Source organism: Poromitra crassiceps (genome assembly GCF_964638095.1).
Source record: "Poromitra crassiceps genome assembly, chromosome: 4".
NCBI lineage: Eukaryota > Metazoa > Chordata > Actinopteri > Beryciformes > Melamphaidae > Poromitra > Poromitra crassiceps.
The window spans coordinates 17,215,042-17,234,921 of NC_139626.1; the positions used below are offsets into that span (position 1 = coordinate 17,215,042).

General features: G+C 42.9%; 1 protein-coding gene across 1 annotated transcript; it reads right to left on the minus strand.

Annotated features, from left to right (window-relative positions):
* Positions 1–511: 511 nt before the first annotated feature.
* On the minus strand, positions 512–18,298 carry get4 (guided entry of tail-anchored proteins factor 4). The gene is made up of 9 exons (XM_083634828.1): positions 18,139–18,298; positions 16,862–16,940; positions 16,154–16,235; positions 11,090–11,239; positions 10,664–10,802; positions 4,861–5,001; positions 4,572–4,647; positions 4,334–4,406; positions 512–1,439 (listed from the first exon to the last, which is right to left on the minus strand). Exons 1-9 carry the CDS (start codon positions 18,279–18,281, stop codon positions 1,348–1,350), a joined length of 975 nt encoding a protein of 324 aa, XP_083490954.1. The 5' UTR covers positions 18,282–18,298; the 3' UTR covers positions 512–1,347.
* Between the last annotated feature and the right edge of the window lie 1,582 nt (positions 18,299–19,880).

Sequence of the window (19,880 nt, forward strand, 5' to 3'; positions counted from 1 at the left end):
ATAGAATCACAAGTGTAAGAAATCTGACGACTGTAAACTCCAACATGTTCAGTTGACCTCACTGTGTGTACCTCAACATGTTCAGTTGACCTCACTGTGTGTATCTCAACATGTTCAGTTGACCTCACTGTGTACCTCAACATGTTCAGTTGACCTCACTGTGTGTATCTCAACATGTTCAGTTGACCTCACTGTGTACCTCAACATGTTCAGTTGACCTCACTGTGTACCTCAACATGTTCAGTTGACCTCACTGTGTATCTCAACATGTTCAGTTGACCTCACTGTGTACCTCAACATGTTCAGTTGACCTCACTGTGTATCTAAACATGTTCAGTTGACCTCACTGTGTATCTCAACATGTTCAGTTGACCTCACTGTGTACCTCAACATGTTCAGTTGACCTCACTATGTGTACCTCAACATGTTCAGTTGACCTCACTGTGACCCAGCCAAACTCTACAGCCAAACTAGTTCACTTAATAATCAGCAAGAGTTCAGTTTAGGCCGTTTTAATAGTTGTTCAGCTTTGTGTTCAGAGGACTCAGATGAACCAGAAGGGAGAAACAGGAGTTTGAAATGTTAAGAGGTGAAACAGGTGTCTCCAATTGTTCTTGTTTGACTCAAAATGGATATTTATTGTTGAACGTTTAGAGTGGCAGCTGTTGTAGAAGTTTGCTTCAACCATTTGTCCTCCAGACGACTCACTCTTTAACATCACACAGAGTAGGAATTACAAATGGCTAAATTGCAACACAAAAACGGCTGAAAAAGACCAAAAATCTGACTTTTCAAATGCCTCTCGGGGTTCAGTAACAATCTCTGCAGTAGTTCAGCGACTGGAAAGGAAACAGTGGATGGATACAGATCAGAAAGGTGCTGTCCTGCTCTGGGACAGACAGAGACGCCACTCTGGAGCCATTTTGTTTTTGTCCGTGAAGCAAATGGATGAACAAACGAGGGAGGAGAAACTGAAAGAATGACAGGAAAAAACAGACTGTGTGTTATCTCTCCTTTAAAAACCTTAAACCCTACAGAGAGACAGAGTCAGCGTCCCCAAAACTAAACAAAAAATAGATGATTAAAACAAAATAATATATATATATATAATTTTTAGAATAAGTCAACAGGGGGAGAGTTTGCGGTTTGGCGCAGTCAGTCCAGGCAGTGCTGAGAGGGGTGCATTTGGCGGCCTGATGTTTGTTCTGATTTGGGACTTGATGGGCGGGGCTTATGGGGGGGGTGTCATGAAACAGCACACCTCTATGAGACCAGGGCCCCACACCCCTCCCACCCCCTTGTGGTGGGGGGGAAGGTAGATAGGGAGCCGTGTGTCTCCTCGCTCTCTCAGTCCAGCTCGATGGGGCTGCTGTCCTCCTGGGCCTCCTCACCCGCCTCCTCGTCTTCGCCCGAGCCCATCAGGCTGTTCAGCAGGTTACCTAGGAGAGGCAACGCATCATCAGTCAGCGCCTGCTCGCGTGATAATCCATCCGTTCGAAAAAAGAAAAAAAAAGTGCAAGAAAACCACTTTAAGATATTACTGTGGGTTAATGTATAGATTAAGATGTTACTGTGCAGGTTAATGTGCCGGTTAAGACGTTACTGTGCAGGTTAATGTGCCGGTTAAGACGTTACTGTGCAGGTTAAGTTGTTACCATCAGGGCTGTAGTGGTGGCTAAATGCACATAAATGCAGTTTAGGTACCTTTTTCAATGCTCTGCAGAGTTTAGGCACCTTTTAAGATAGTTTACTCACATTTTTAAATCGTTTATGCACTTATTATTGCACGAGTTTTAAAAAGTTTGAGTAAACTCCGTTGATGCGGAGACCACGCCAAACACGACACCCCAAAAGAAAAGAAAAAAGATGACACATGGCACTGACCAGGAGCTCCGCGAACCGTAGCCTACTACTTGTGGTGCGCGCCGCGGGAAAGGTACACGGCCCCGCAGTCACGTTGGTGCCTTTCTCGAGCTGCGCTTGCCTGGCCAGACAGCGCTCCCCTCAAACAACTTGACGGTGCCATTGTGCCAGCGATGTGCAATGCGCATTTGGAGACATGCATTTGGAGACCAGCTCATGGTGAGCTGAACGTAGGTTGGTTAAAAATGTGTCAGGAGGGGAAAATCATATAGGCCAGTTTTACAACTGAAGAGTGAATCACTGGTGTAAGAGACATGATTGATTTCCCTCTGTCTCTGATCAAGTAAAGTTTGTAACATTAGGTGCGACTTGAATAGTCCAGGTGCTACTGTATAAAGCCAATATGACCATGTTGAAAACTATCTAGAAACATACTGGTATTTGTTATGCCGAGATCTGTACCCCTGGCCTGGCTGCCGGCAAATTCACAAAATGTTTTATTATTCGCGAAACGCCAGAGGGCGAACTACGGCATGCAGGTGATTTTCTTCTTCACGCAATTAAGACAACGTGACAATTTCTGATGCAGAAGAAGCAGAATGGACATTCGTCAGTTTTTCACAAATAACCAGAAAAAACGAAGAATAGAGGTTGCAAATGGTAAATTGCTTGTTAAATCAGTTAGTCAGATTATGCCTGACATTATTGTTGTCGAGTAGCAATGGTTGAAGGTTGATGTGCTGAGCTCAATCAAGCTAATGTTATTAATTTGCACTGCTCTGGCTAACGTCATTAGCCATTGATTAACTGAATGCTTTATATGCTGTATAATTTAACTTTTAATACCTGGATAATTTGCCTGTTATGTGGGGAAGTGCTTAAATGAAGACCAATGCATTATGGGAAAGACCATTTAAAAGCATGTGAAGATGTGAACTTGTGATGAAGCGCTGTAAAAAACAACATGAGCTCTTGTACAACCTCCACAAGGCTGCAAAACATGTTCGATAAATAAATTTTATATTGATTGTTTAGGCCTAATTATTTGTAAAGTCACAACACATTAGAGCTGTGTGTAGTTCTTCATTGATTTAGCCTCTTCATTTTGCTCTCAAATGCACCAGGTTGATGAATTTTACTTTAAAATGTACAAAATTTTCTTCCGGGGGAGAATGGTAAATGGTAAATGGCCTGCATTTATATAGCGCTTTTATCCAAAGCGCTTTACAATCAGTAGATAGTCTACATTCACCCATTCATACACCGATGGCGGCAGGCTGCCACGCAGGGTGCCTACACACCATCGGGAGCAAGGAGGGTTAGGTGTCTTGCCCAAGGACACAACGACAGCAGCTGGGAGGGAGCAGGGATCGAACCGCCAACCCTTGCGTCATTGGCCGACCCGCTCTACCTCCTGAGCTAAAGCCGCCCCTATGGAGAATGCCCACGGACCCCCCTTGAGGGTCCAAGGCCCATCCCATAGCCAGCTACTTTTCCTATCTGGCTGGCTACTCAGAAATGTGGGGAACCCCCTGATATACCTTATAGGGCTATATGATTCAGATTAAGTTGTTCTCCTCTCATATTTTGTCTTGTATATCGGTCACGGAAGCTTATAGTTTATCCGCCGTTATAACACTGCCGGTGCCGCGAGAGAAAGCTGCCATAATATATGTCACTGTGCAGGTTAAGATGTTACTGTGCAGGTTAAGACATTACTGTGCAGGTTAATGTATAGATTAAGATGTTTGTGTGCAGGTTAAGATGTTACTGTGCAGGTTAAGATATTACCATGCAGGTTAATGTATAGTCAACATTTTGAGATTCTCGCCTATTTGCCATATTGCCATATTGCCGATACTAAAACAAGAATGTATCCCTTACATAATTTAGTATCACATCCACGTCGTGCATTAAAATCATTTAACGCACGCCTAGTCGTTGATTATCCCTTACATAATTTAGTATCTCTACTCAGGTGAACAAAGTGTGCATGTGCATTTATCCTTCTGTTATGTTTTGTATTTTTCTGCAAAAATATATTGCAAGGAAATGTAGAAATCATGTTTATGTAATCGGAAAATTAATTATGAGTTCTTGCAATATACATAGTGTCGAGCAGTAATATATTACTTTTCCCCAGTAACGAGTAGTGTAATGGATTGTAGAAAGAATCGATTGTTTGAAGCCTTAGCTGTGCTTACTGGCAAAGCCCTTAGCCCTATATTCACACGTACGCACATACAAAGTCTGAATTTTGATGAGAAAGGACGCAATTAGCAATTTTGTGGGGTCTAACAGAAAAGTAATATAACGAGTAGTGTAACGATTCTAACGAAGTAATGATATTACTTTTGAAAAGAGTAACGAGTAATATATTTTTTTTTAGTAACAAGCCCAACACTGTACACACATACACATACACACACACACACACACACACACAGACACAGTGTGTGGTTCCGCTCACCTAGCAGTCCGCCATATGATGAGGACTGTTTGGGTGGCACTCCGAAGAAAAGCTGTCCTATTCTGTCGAGATACTGAAGAAGAGAGGCAGGAGAGGAGGGGGAGGAAGAAGAAGAGGGTGAAGACAATGACATTAGGAAATCAAAGTACAGCAGCAGATACTGATCAGTTATTGATTAGGTACAGCAGCAGATAGATACTGATCAGACTTATTGATTAGGTGATGCATTTCTGCTCACCTCATTATACATGGGGTCCCTCTTCAGTGAAGGTTGATATTGCTCACACAGCACAGTGAAGACTGTTAATTTACCCCTGGGAGAGAAGGGAAGACCAGTTAATTATAATATAAATCATCAGTATCCTCCCAGAAAGCCTTCCACTGAGCTTCTACTGAGTTTCCCCAGTATTTATCAGAACCAGACGGCCTGCGCCTGATGCCTTTTCAAGTCCAGCACAAAAAGTGCTTTTTGGAAAGTGAAGGAGGTGATGTTGTGATGTTTGATGTGTGTAAATGAGGCGTCTCACCCGTCCACTGCCAGCAGCAGAAACCAGAGGAAGTTGAGGAGTGGCTGGACAAAGGGAGGGCCTTTCTCTATGGACGGGTGTTTCTCTGTGTACGTGCTGAACACCACGGAAGCACTGTTTTTGTTCTTTAGGCAGAGGAACCTGCAGGGGGCAGACAAGAGACAATAGTTGTTTTTTATTGTAATTTTTTTTATGGTTTTCAACAACAAAAACTGTAGACATACAATCAGTTACATATAAGCCTATAAGTAACCAAAAACAAACAACAAAAAGAAAAGAAAAACATTAAATAATGGAAACAACCCACCCACCCTACCCCAGGACCAAAAGGAAATGGAAAGACATACAGTAAATAGCAGTACTGTACATTGCACTCAGGTTATAAGCTCTTTAAGATCCTCCACTACTTGGGTCCAAACCCCATTGTTCTCTCATTTGCACTAGTCAGGTTCTCTAGTCATTGTGGGTTGTGAGCCCTTGTCTGGTCTTTTGCTTGTGGAAGAAAGGAAGGAGAAACCACTAAATGGGTGATATCTTGCACCGAGACGCTCAAGGGACTTTCCCAAAGACGAGAACAAATCTGTGTATTGAACTTATCAGGTGAGATAAAGTTGGAAAATGAGCACAGCATTTTGTGTGCCTTCTCTCCTGCATCGCTACCCCTGACCAGCCAATCAGAGTGATTTCTCTACCCATGACCAGCCAAGCAGAGTGATTTCTCTACCCATGACCAGCCAATCAGAGTGATTTCTCTCAGTCAGCACTGATCCGACGCCGGGAAGCCGTCGTCAAAACGAACTAGAGCCAACAGTGCATGACACAGCACAAATACTAGAGCGACAGACGCCCATTCATGCACAAATGACATCACTGGTCCACAACTGAACTCCAACTGAAATCAACTCTCAATAACTGTCCAACTACATGGATGCCTTCCAGTTTTCACATATGTGTGAGATTATCTGAAGAATAAATCAGCATTGTTTTTCAGTGGAGTGTCCCTTTAACTGAGGACCAATACGGAGCACGGATTCAATTTGACTACAGTCACTGAAGAATACAGACTCCCTCTGCGTTCCGGCCAAGTCACAAATTCCCAGGTGGTTGGTCCTAATTCGAATCTCGGTGTGTTCAGAAAAACCCATGAGAATTACGTTCCCCAAAGCAAAAACACTGTTCCCCAGCTAGAAGCAGAATCAGAATGTTATGTCAATGAGATTTAGCAAGGTTAGCCTGCTAGTTAGCACAAAATGTAAGTGTCATTGACATGTTTACCACACAGATGTTTGATAGAGAGTAGTGGTGGAGTTAAACATGTAAATTGGAAATGTATTATCCTTACTTATGTATTTTACCTTTCTTTTTAATGCTATTTTATGAGTTGATCATTGTGAAATGTTAGAATTGCTGTTCTGCTGTTTATCCTTACTTAACTACATTTATTTTTTTATCTTTTTTAATGGTCACTTTTTAGAGCACATTGAATTTGCCTTGAATATGAAATGTGCCATATAAATAAGTTTTCCTTGCATAGTGTTTACAGTGCGAGCTGCCATGTTGAGATGACATCAGATAACTGCTTTTGCCTTTTCCAACAACAAAGTCACAATTTCCAACTTTCTGTCATGTCTGGAAATGCAACATCAGACTGTTAATAAAGATTGTACAAAAACTAAAAGTTAGTATAGTTGGTATCACAGTACAGTTGAGTCTGATTTTGAGCCTGATATGAGACAGTGAACTGGGGGTACATCCTGAATATACATGGGTGACTTATGCCAGGATCAGACTACACGATATTTTTTGTCGTTCACGATGTCACCATGTCAGACGAGACCATCATACTGCCATAAATTCGTGACATGTCTTGGTCGGGAGACTGGCCACACTACAAGTGTAACACCGGCATCGTATGCCACCGTCATCACGACGTCGTCTGCTGTCGTCAGCGAGTTCACAGGTCGTCGGGGAGGCGGACCTGTGAACGAAATCTCCCAGCATGCATTGAGGGATATACATTGACAAGAAATAGCAACCAAATCAGCCTAAATAGGCTAAAGTGGTAGATAGAAATAATGTTTATGTTAGCACAACATGCAATTGTAGAACATTTCAATATTGGACAAAATAAGTCAAGTCAAGTCAAGTTTATTTGTATAGCACATTTCATACACAGAGGCAATTCAAAGTGCTTCACATAAAATGGTTGACAGGAAAAGAAAAGAAGAGACAGGAAAATAAACGAAAAGAAGAAATAAAATGGACATTTAAAAGCATCACAACAAAACTAAAAAAAAAGAGTATAAAAAGTGCAATAAGCAACAGGCGCAGCAGTTGCAGAAAGAGCTAAAACTTATAGAGGACTCATTGGGTTTGCATAGTAGCTGTCAGCAGTTAAAAGCGACGGTAAACATAAAAGTCTTTAGTCTATTTTTAAAAGTAAGTAAGGTTGGGGCAGATCTGAGGTCTTCAGGCAATTTGTTCCAGCTAGCAGAAGCATAGTGGGTAAATGCAGCCTTCCCGTGATTTGATTTGATCCTAGGGACAGTTAATAAGCTGGACCCTGTTGACCTAAGAGTTCTAGACGGTTCGTAGCGTGGGAGCAATTCAGCTATGTATTTTGGGCCTAGGCCATTAACTCATTGAGTGCCAAGGACGAGTATGTTCGTCAATTGGTTTAGTAACGTAGAGTGCCAAGGACGAGTATGTTCGTCAATTGCGTTTTTTGACGGTGGGATGTGGATCAAAGCCAGATCTATCTCCTGTGAAAGTATGGTGGCTGTTGAATGTGTAAAAGCTATTTTAGGGACCCATTAGGTGGCGACAGTGCTCTCCAGATTAGAGAAAGGCGAGGAAAAAAGAGAGAAGAAGTAATGGGGAAACGGAAATCGCATCGATATGCATTAAGCATAACGTTAGCTGTGCCTGTGAACAGCAGTCATCTGCTGCCACAATTGAGCCCCTCCGTGTCCGCTGCGATAGCCCCTCCATATGATTTAGTTGCCGACACCAGCGTCTTTCTGAAAAGTTACATTATTCTCAGCTGGGAGCCGGCGACAGGCTGTGAAAAAGCGGGGTGCAGCGCACTTTTCAGTGCAGAGCAAACGCAGAGCAAACGCACTCGCAGCAGAGCCCCAGAGACACTCCCACGGAGGAGGAGGAGGGGGGTGGGGCACGCAGGGCACTACAGCATACAACCATTGACAGTAAACACAGACCCAGGCAGCAGCAGGCTCGATGCACAGAGACAGGCAAACAAGCTAGAATAGGCTATCTGATGCCCACCAGCAGTAAATCAAGACCAGCAAGAAGGTGTAGGGTCTGCGCACGCAGGGGCCAGCGCTGCTGGTTGCAGCAAAAAAATATTATTTGGCCAAACAAAATTCCTTTGTTTTCACTCTTTTATTGAAGGAAATTATTTTTGAGGTGTCATTACATCAGAAAATATTAGCTTCAGAGTCAATGATGTGCTTGAAATGCTTCCTTTCACAAAAGGCTGAATATCTCAGATTCTAAATTGAAACGTGTCTTTTTGCTCAAAACAACCTATCTTCTCCGGCTCATAACTAAAGAACGGAAAATGGTATCAATAAACTTTTTTTTGCAGATGATAGAAGAGAGTCTCATCGTTCTTTGTGCGTGTTCGGTGTTTACATAGTAATATCACACAATATTCTGTGGGCCTCGAGAAATCACTGAAAACGCTCTGAAACTCTGGCACTGGGAGCGTCCGTTCTCCAAAAGTGGCTGGCACTCAATGAGTTAAGTGATTTATAGACTAATAACAGTATTTTAAAATCTATTCTCTGACACACTGGCAACCAGTGTAAGGACTTAAGAACTGGAGTGATATGATCAGCTTTCTTAGTCTTCGTTAGAACTCTAGCAGCAGCATTCTGAATGAGTTGAAGTTGCCTAAGTTCTTTTTTGGAGAGACCAGAAAAAAGGCTATTGCAGTAGTCTAACCTACTATAAATGAAGGCGTGAATTAGTTTTTCTAGATCCTGTCTGGACATGTATCCCCTAATTCTTGCTATATTTTTACGATGATAAAAAGCAGATTTTCTAATTGACTTAAGGGGGGGGGGTTAAACTTGAGATCGGAATCAATAATAACTCCAAGATTTTTGACTTGATCCTTAGGCTTCAGGGATAGAGACTCAAGGCGTACAGTGATTTTAAGCCTTTGTTCTTTGGGGCCAAACACGATCACCTCAGTTTTGTCTTTGTTTAGCTGTAGGAAATTCTGGCACATCCAGTTATTTATTTGATCAATGCACTGGCACAATGATTCTATGGGGGCATAGTCAGCTGAGGAAAGAGTTATATACAACCGAGTGTCGTCTGCATAGTTATGATAGGCTACTTTGTTTTTTTGCATAATTAGGCCTATAATTACCGTAATTAGGCCAATAAATTAAGCCAATAAAACATTGAAATCAAAACACAACCCTATGTGAAACATGTATGTAATCCTGGTGCTATATATATCCCTCGCAGAATTAACGTTATTTGGATGAGTGACAGCCTCTACTGTGATGTCCGCTCCAGCCTCCAATAAGACTTGGCTTACTTCATGTGCATGCCCACTATTTTCTTGCCAGCTGCTGCGGAAGGAAGAGAAACGAACATGCAGCCGACTCTGCTGAGCTCATGTTATTTGTAGTGAGCAATGCCCATTGCCCAGGCGTTTAAATGCAAATTAAAACACCCTGGCCTTTTTATCTCTTTTATTCTTTGGAGCGGAGCGGAGCGGGTGAAATCTGTATTGAGCGGGGAGGCGTTATTTCGAATCGCCCATAGGTTACGCAAAAACCACCTGTGTCCGCCTACGCAGCAGTCAAGCGCCGGGATTGGCCAGGAGCAAGTCTTTTGTCTTCTTTTGACAGCTGGAATCTCCCACACCACAAATCGATTTCATCAACCAACTGAATTGCAGACATTGAAATTAATTATTAGTGTATTAACGCCAATGAAAACGTAACACAAGCTTTTAACACACAATCGATTTTTAAACATTTATTTCAAAACATATTGTAAAATTCAGGCCTTTAGCCAAAGCTTCAATAACAGAGCTCAGCGAAGTGACATGTTGTTTAACCTGCAAATGAAAACTATAAGCCGGAGCGGTCTCCCCAGGACCTGATACCTGTCTTCCAGGGTGTCACACTAGGCGAAACCATGTCAAAAAGACTGACATGCCAGTCTTTTCGTCAGGGTGTCGTGAGGCGTCCTAGACGTCCCGACGCTGGTCTTTGATTATGTCACACTACAAGAGGTGAAGACGGCCGATCGTCGTCCCCGACGGTCATATTCGGGCCTGACGCTGAAAATCTGTCGCGCACGACCAAATCGGTCTAATATCGAGCTGAATTCGTGTAGTCTGAACCAGGCATTACTTACTGTAGGATGGCCTATAGCCTGATATGAGACAGTGAACTGGTGGTACATTACATCCTGAATATATATGGGTGACTGACTTACTGTAGGTCAGCCTATAGCCTGATATGAGACAGTGAACTGGGGGTACATTACATCCTGAATATATATGGGTGACTGACTTACTGTAGGTCAGCCTATAGCCTGATATGAGACAGTGAACTGGGGGTACATTACATCCTGAATATATATGGGTGACTGACTTACTGTAGGTCAGCCTATAGCCTGATATGAGACAGTGAACTGGGGGTACATTACATCCTGAATATATATGGGTGACTGACTTACTGTAGGTCAGCCTATAGCCTGATATGAGACAGTGAACTGGTGGTACATCATGAATATATATGGGTGACTGACTTACTGTAGGACGGCCTGCGCCACAAACATGTCCACCTCACTGCGGAAGCCCCGCGACGCTGAATAATCCACCAGCATCTGAGCGCAGCCCTCCCCGTCAGACGAGTGCAGGAAGTGGTAACGAGACTCGCTGTAGTTTTGCTCTGGACACACAGGGAGGCAAAAGATGTCAGCTGGTGAGATGGAAAAAGGAACATCACTCTGGACAGGGCAGACGATATGAGGAAAATATGCAATAGGCAATAATTCAATATTGAGATGACGGTTAAGACATGCGATTAATAAAACAATATTGAAGTATGCATATTAGCTAAACAGCTCATATGTCTTTCTGTTTCAATACTGCTAACATAGACCCCAAACACTGAATAGCCTATGCCCATAAGCATGGCTCTCTGTTAACACCTCCTGACTGTGAGGACCAGGGTACCTTTCCACAGGGTGACGGCCAGCAGCTGGTGCAGTTTGGGGTGGCCCAGCTTGCCCGAACCTCCTGTGGACCATTTGAGCGCTCTGGAGACAAACGCTACTCTCTCCGGGGAGCTGGGATACATCAGGCTAAACAGCTTGGCCAGGTGTTCTGGGGAACACACACACACACACACACACACACACACACACACACACACACACACACACACACACACACACACACACACACACACACACACACACACAGTGAGACAGCAGTGTATATATATGCCTTGTCTTATACTGTAGGCAACAACAACACACACAAAAAAAAGTCATTTAGAGTCACACCACTAAATTCCAGTGTTCATGTACTGTAAATAGGGATGGGCATTTTACAAAATTTCCATAATCAAAATTTGGGGCAATTAACGATCAATTATTGATTAATTGTTATAATTAGGTATGCAGCGGTTTCCGGTTTGAAGGTATACCACGGTTTGAAAAAGTCACGGTATCAAAAACCACTAATGGCCCATTTCCACCGCTGGTATCAACGCGGCCCCGCCCAGCTCGTCTAGCTTTTTTGTCTCATTCCACCGATCAAAAACGTGGACAGCCCGGGGTGGGTCGGGGTTGAGTCGTGCTGCTTTTGGTCCCTCCTCTGTTGAGATTCCAGCGCTGTGAACCCGGGTTCATACGGTGACGTGAAAACACTGTAGACGACTGATTGGTCAGGCAGAATCGTGTTTACTCCATCTACTGACTGTCAATGCTGCATACCAGTTTAGTGGGGCTTACCTTCTTCTGTTATGTTATTTCCATCAGTCTTTTGTGTTGCTGCCTTCAGCTCTGGTGAAATAAAAGCGATCTCCTTACTCAGCTTTAACATGACGGTGGTTTTCAATTGTTTTGAGAGAAAAAAAATCCGCTCCTCAGGAAGCCCTTTGTAGTTGTGTGCAGCGTCGGCTCCGCTAGGCCGCAGGCGGGGCTTTGGTGAAGCCGCGGTCTTGCCTGGTGAAGCCGCGGTCTTGCCTGGTGAGAGGTCGCCGGGGTAGAGGCTTGAGGCTTCACTTCTCCCCGTAGCACAACCCCCGTCCCTCGCCCAGCGCATGCATGTGAGTTTGACTAACAACAAAGTGATATCCATTCTCCTGGCCGATTGTCACATTTGCCCATGTACACTGTAGGTCATTTAGAGGCACCAGTATTTCATAAACAGTTTAAAAGTTCTGTGTATGGATTTAATTTTAACGTTATATGTTATAGCCTACTTCGGTTATGGGCGGAGGGCAGATATGCAGTCGCTATGACGACCAGGTGTGGGCGGGGGCAGATCGAGCAGCGGTGGAAGCAAAACATCCATCGGGTCGAAACGAGTAGAGCCGAGTGGTGACGAGCTGTGCAGGGCTGTAAAATGTGGTGGAAATGAGAAATAAGATTTGCCGTCATACCTTCCCCACGGTACCAAAACAAAGTCCCCAGGTCGCTCGTAGAGTGCAGCTTACGCGGCCCCTCCCCCTGGCATGGCTGCATGCCTACCTAGAGCACAGTAGTGAGGAGCTGTCACTGACTGTGTTTACAACCATGTGTGTGATCATGGCTGAAGCAGGAGAACGCAAGGACCCCCCTAAACTTTCCCCCCGTCTAAAAAGACGACGTCGGCTGTATGGGAATATTTCGGCTATCGTAAAAACACAGTTGGCCAGGGCTTAGATCTGCGTGAGCACCACCCGTCGTTATTTGTCAAATTCAAGGTACATTAAAACGTTGTCTTGCTTCAACATACATCGCATCGGACATAAACCATTTCCAACGGCAGGTTTGAGGAGTAGCTAAGAATAACGTCAAATAAATACTCTCTCTAGGCTAATGTTAGCTACCAAGGCAGCTAACATGGCTAATTAGTTAACATCAGCTATCTTTCTCCTCTAACTAACGTTAACGTTACTTGACGGAGTGAATGTTGCTCTACAGCAGGTGTGTTTGTGTGTCTGTGTCTTATGTGTAAGACAGAGTGGGGGCGTATGTGTGAATGCATTAACATTGAAACAATCATTATTTGTGTCCAGTGTTCATCACCCTATTTTACAAAAGAGAAGCATGTATTTGATATAATTATGATGTTTTAGTTTTACAATTAATTAGATGAACTAAATCGTTTACATTTATAAGTATAGTACTATATTACCAAAGCACACACATATTTGCCACAGTTAACTGTCATTACAGATGTAGGTTATATTAACATGTCTTTATTTTTTCTCAGTCCACAATTCAGCAAACTATGTTATTTAAAAATAAAATACATTTTGTCCAATGGCATTGTTTTATGCCACATTTTACAACACATAAAGGTTCGCAATACCGCAGTATATTTGTCCAAGGTTATCATACCGTCAAAAAATCATACCGCTGCATCCCTAGTTATAATCGTAATTAATTAATATTTTTTGTAATGTGATCACATTACTAGGAAACATGGAAATGATTTTGCCATAAACTGATTATTCACAGTTACTGAGTCATTAGTGCTGTGGTTTTCAAAGTGGGGTCATTTATTTGAAATATAACTGCATCTATAGAGAGGCAAAGTGGAATGTCACTTCCTACTTTTTTTAACGTTTTGCTCCCAGTGAAATGTTATGTGATCTCTCCTGTTTCTAAATATATCTGTACCATTTGGTTTGAACCAGTAAAACTATTTTTATATGCATTTTACTGTAAATGTGTATGGGAAAATAAATGGTGCATAAAAATCTCTGGTACAGTGCTGAAGCAGGAAGTAGGCAGTCACTTTGCCTCTCTATAAAGTGCCTTTTAAACATGGACTCTGGATCATGTCAGGCTACAGAGAACAGGATATTTTCAGGTTTTGCCTATCTAAACATGAGGGGTCTTTGTTAAGAAACAACTGGATATGAGCCGTGGGCGGCGCGCGCGGGGGGGGGGGGGGGGGGGGGGGGGCGGTAGCATGTATCAAACACAAGAAATGTGATAGGAAACAGCTTTAGCTCTGAGGCAGTCAAAATAGTGGTCGCACCGTCGTCAATCACTGTGGGTGATTTATTTTACAAGTGGCAACTAGTCATATCTGACTAGTTTTAAATGTATTTCTCCCCACAAAAGTTTGATAGCCTATGTTTCCTAAATAAACGTTTTGAATCCATTTATTTCTCTATAGTCCATTCTTTATAGCCTCTATAGTCGTAGTCGATCTTATTTATTCCAGTGTTGTCATTAAGAGGCCAATTTCGCAGCAAGAATATTTAATTGGTCGGCACGTCGTTCTCGGTAAAGGACGCTTTCGTTATTGAAACAGACAACATGCATGCATGCTCCTACTGTAGCCTATCTATCTGCATTTGCAGAAACTCATGAACCCATATCTTCTGGACATTGCCTTGATGAAAAAACAACGTAGCGTTAGCTAAAAGTAATAAGTGCGACAACTTGAATCTCCCACAAACGTTAGGCTTTTTCTGACATGGGAGCAAGCAAGCAGCGCAGCAGCGTCCCTCCTGATGCACTGGACCTGGCTGCCTGCAACTGCAGTCAAGCCAGCCCTCACCTCGGAAAGCACGATCATTCTAGCCCCCACTTAACAATTCAAGCCGTTTTTGCAACACTTGAGGAAACCGTGAGTTTGCTCGTTGATATAAGCGATTGCCCGAACGATTAATTAATTAATAAACTAGCGAACATGAAGTGAGTCACGAAGAGCCACACCTGCCCACTACGGATATGCGGATAATAACCTGCCAGCTGTTTAACATGAGCTGCGATTGCGTGGAAGCGGATCTTATACCGGCGGTCGAGGTAGATAAGATACGGAGTCGCGGGAGTGCGCGTAGGCCGGCTAATTGTTGTTTAACATGCAGGCCAACCGGCTAGGTGCAGGTTATAATACGGATTCCACTGCATGTTAAGAAGTGGCTAAGTAACACAATGAGAGAATGTATGACTATTTTGGTCATTGGTTTCACACACGTTCTGTAATAAAACATCTACTTTAAAAAGCAAACAATCTTATCAGATGGGGGACCCTGCAACAAAGTCTTGTCAAATGGGGGTCCGTGGTCTAACTTGTGTCAGTTTAGGGGTCCTAAAGTTGAATGTTTTCATATTAGTGTACATGGAAACAGGCTCAGGAAGACAGCACAGTGTGAAATGTCCTCATAAAGCAGGAAAACGTGTGTGATGGAGGCAGCTTTCTCAGACTGTCGGGACACTTTCTTGCCATGCTTGAAGGCAAACATGCAAAACTCATAAAACATGATTTCAGAACTTTTCCCAACTTGTTACAGTCAAACTTGTAAATTCATCAGTAAACATGTGAATCACCAAGCAAATGCTTATTTCAGTCAAATGCAGACTTGTATTACCAGTTATCCCTTTGCCTGCTAACGACAGTGGCAGTGTAAATACCGTACATTTTAAAAGTTGACATTTTATAAATAAGTGATACTTTGTGGCTCATATGATTTCTCAATCTACCATTGGACCCTAATAGCTTGTTTAAAAGAAAAAAGAAAAAACAGGTCTGATTAAATAATGTTCTACACTACTGCACTGTAAGCAATAAGCAAGCTAACATTAAAGTGACAGTTTTCACAAGAGAGTTCGATCTGACATAAAGAAAAGGGTGTGACAGAGAGAAATAGCAGCATAGAGACACTGCGTAACGCGTCATCATTCAGAAGCCACGCCCAAGACAGGGGAAAACAGAAACCCCCCCTCCAATCCTGGGGTTCTCCTATGTCACGTGCATGGTTGCGTTTTGCACAAAAAGATCGTATATACGGAAGATGAACACTCCAACTTACTTCCTTGACAGCTAGATCCAGATTTTTCTTCTCGCCAATTCTCAATGGCTTCCTTGTTTTGCTCAGGAGTACAAACAAACTTTAACTGGCGATTTTTTACATTTGTTGTCTGCGCAGCCCACCACACAACAGCTTTTAGCTATGTTTAATTCAAGGAAAATGATGCTGGTGTGTAGAAATGAACGGAGCTTTCCCCCGTGATGGGCGTGGCCTATTTCATGCAGTGTCTCTATACATCAGGGCTCGGCTAAACTCACCTAATATGTCATCCTCAACTTTGGTCTCAGATTTCTCCAAAGATTCTAGTACTAGCATGGACAGATCTGCTGCGCTGTTTTGCTGTGGAGAAAAAGAACAACGATATGACTGAATCAACTGCCTTATTTCCCCCAAAAGGCAATGTGAACTCCAAGACAGACAGTCACAAAAGGTATTTTGACCAACACATTAGGATGGGCGATAGATAAGGTCGAAATCAATATCACAATAGTCACACAAGGATTTTTGTTTTTTTATAATAGTAATAGTAATGTTCATCCCATTGCACTGAATGGTAATGTTAGGTGTGATGTCTAACAAAACTGAAATGTGGAATAGGTCATATTCCTAACACACTTAATTTTTTTAATAAAATTTGCTTGTTATCATCAGTTCAGAGAATAACTGTCATGATGATATCCCAAAATCACCATATCATCACCGTACAATTTCACTGAAAGACGATAAATGATAATATTGAATTATTGGCCGGCCCTACAACACCTTAGAGGCTGGGTAACTAGAATAAATCAATCAGGCCTGGAATTCAGAATTATTGATCTGCAGCCTATCTCTGATAGCAAAATATTGGTCAATGACATACTGAGCTTTTAAACGAATAAACAATGTCTATACACTTTTTTTTGTCACCCAGCAGGCCAGCAATGTGACTCAAAGCAAAGTTGACCAGGCAGTCTGGCACATACCTGATTATAGCTGAAGAAGAGTACTGCGCCATTGTACATCAGCTCCCTGGCCTCTGCATGTTTGGCCTGTGACATATACCTGCCAATCAGATCAGGACAGACATTAGACCAGTGGTGTAGTAGCCTGTGTCCACCAGGCACATCCCCGAAGCGGCTCTCTGCTCTGCTCCGCTAAAGATATGCACCCTGTGTATTTTCGCTTCCGCTCTTTGAGTCTGGGAAAGGGGGGGGAGACAATAAAATTCCCCCAAAACTACTGTATCTCTGAACCATCTCTTTATCCAAATCACACACATTTTGGCCATTCTGATCTCCTTTTGATAACTAATGTACTAAATCTAATATAATATTTTTTCACTTCCATTCACTGAGCCTCCACTGAAACTGGAGGACTGGGCAGGCCCACTTTGAAAATCTCTGCTTTAAAAATGAAAATTCTGTCAGCATCGACTCAAACTCATGCCAGTTGAAACAGAGGTGACGTTTGTCCGGCCCAGGTCTTCAGAGTTCCAAACAGATCTATACAGCATCATTTAATGCAAATCTGAACTACAGCTGATTCATTAGCAAAGATAATGGTGTATAGGTCTTTCTCTTTAGTGTGAATGTTTGTCTGTTTTTGTTTAGGAACCCCATTGACTTCAGCCATCTGTTTTGGAGAAGACACATTAGAGCTGTGTTTCATCTGGCATGTGAGGTGATTAGATGACAGAATTTTCATTTTGGGTGAACTTTAATCAGTTAACCAGACACACAATAAAGACACTGATCAACCGTATCAGACTGCGGCGGTGCTAGTGGCAGTACCAGAACAGCTCTGGTTGTTGTGTGTGGCTAGCTTAACAGGCTAACAGCTAACTTAGCTAGCTGGATAGCAACATTTACACACATTATGTTCATGAAATGACCGCGGTTTGACAGGACAGTCAGAAGTTAGCTAATTCGCCAGTGATATGTCTTGTCTAATGGCCCAACGTTAGAAACACCTTGCACTGGCCGTCACTTGGCTAACATTAACGTTAGGTGTGTTGCTGCTGCTAAACCACGTAGCTTAGCTAGCTATATAGGTAGCGGTCCCATTTTGTGACTTTAACGTAGATTCATGTGCAATTATCCAAACAAACGGACGAACCGACGCGAGTGGGCGGGACGGTGGTGCGATTCGACCAATCACAAACGAGTATCTTTAGCAGCAAGCTTGTCAGGCAGAATGATCTGGAACAGGCAGGCCTCGAAGCCAACTGACTGGAGCAAAGCGCAAAGGAAACAAGTCTTACCTAAAAAATAAAGTCCTGTACATCTGATGTGCTTCATAGTAATCTCCCTTCTCCACGCTGGCTCGCAGTTTGCCTTCGACCCGCTGCACTCCTCCACGGTTCCTGGCGCTGGAGCACCTCAGGGACTCCTGCTCCGACATCATCGTTGCTCCACAGCGGCAGCTCTATCCAGACTGTTGACAGTACTATCTGCGAAGCCAAATCGCTTTAAAATAACCCTCATCGTTCGCCGTATGAGTATGAGCATGCGCGAGCGGTCCGCCATCTTGAAAAATCTAGCTACGGCAAACCACTTGGACAAACGATACTACTACTGCATGTGTTTTTTCCATGCATAAAATGAATCTGATAATTAATTAACATAGGTTCCTGTGGTGTGATTAACTCAGAATGCATATTTATTTTGGGTTTCCACTGGGTCTTAAACAAAACCACTATGTAGCCTACTTGTTACTTCTCAGCCAAGTTACTAATGTTACATGTTGCTTGTTCCGCCCCAGACTACTTTTTACAAGTGCTATTCTAGATGTCTGACTGCAATTGATTGTGTTGCATGTTTGTTCTCTGCTCTTCTTGGGTTTATTTAGCCCCATTACTCCGCTTTCCGGGTATGACATACATACCCTACAAGAATCCCCGCTCCATACATAGACTTGCCTGCGACTCTGGCTCCCAAGCTGTCTAAATCAGCGATATGGACATATATTTACAAGTGTCACAGAAACATTTCAAAGCCACATACTTGAGAAGAAGGGGGTAACGCTTTAGAATACAGCCCGCAAATAAGCATGTAGTTATAGTAGGCCTATAACTAAGGGGTACAAGGAGTGTAGTTATAGTAGGCTATAACTACGGGGTACAAGGAGTGAATTTAAACTTTAACTAGAGGGTAACAAGATCTGTAGTACTACGGGGTACCACACTGTAGTTATAGTATAACTACGGGGTACAAGGAGTGAATTTAGATTTTAACTAGAGGGTACAAGATCTGTAGTTATAGTATAACTACGGGGTACCACACTAGTTATAGTAGCCTATAACTACGGGGTACAAGGAGTGAATTTAGACTAACTAGAGGGTAACAAGATCTGTAGTTATAGTATAACTACGGGGTACCACACTGTAGTTATAGTATAACTACGGGGTACAAGGAGTGAATTCACTCCTTGTACCCCGTAGTTATACTATAACTACACTCCTTGTACCCCGTAGTTATAGCTACTATAACTACAGTCCCTGTACCCCGTAGTATAACTACACTCCTTGTACCCCATAGTTATACTATAACTACACTCCTTGTACCCCGTAGTTACACTATAAGTACAGTGTGGTACCCCGTAATTAGCCTATAAGTAGGCTACAGAATTGGTCCCCTGCTTTAGAATACAGCCCGCGACCCCGTAGTTACCCTGTAAGTACAGTGTGGTACCTCGTATTAGCCTATAGCCTAAGTACAGAATTGGTCCCCTGCTTCAGAATACAGCCCGCAACCCCGTAGTACCAAGTACAGTGTGGTACCCCGTAGTTATACTATAAGTACAGATCTTGTTACCCTCTAGTTACAGTCTAAATTCACTCCTTGTACCCCGTAGTTATACTATAACTACAGTGTGGTAGCCTACCCCGTAGTTATAGCCTACTATAAGTAGCCTACAGATCTTGTTACCTCTAGTTAAAGTCTAAATTCACTCCTTGTACCCCATAGTTATACTATAACTACACTCCTTGTACCCCATAGTTAT

What these genes read in the sequence shown, in the direction of transcription:
- get4 (XM_083634828.1), bottom strand. Translation starts at nt 18,281, where the DNA reads ATGATGTCGGAGCAGGAGTCCCTGAGGTGCTCCAGCGCCAGGAACCGT. An exon ending in GGCCGTCACCCTGTGGAAAG is followed by an intron (nt 10,803 to 11,089) that starts GTACCCTGGTCC and finishes CTGTGTGTCCAG; the next exon opens with AGCAAAACTACAGCGAGTCT. An exon ending in GTGGCGCAGGCCGTCCTACA is followed by an intron (nt 5,002 to 10,663) that starts GTAAGTCAGTCA and finishes TGCCCCCTGCAG; the next exon opens with GTTCCTCTGCCTAAAGAACA.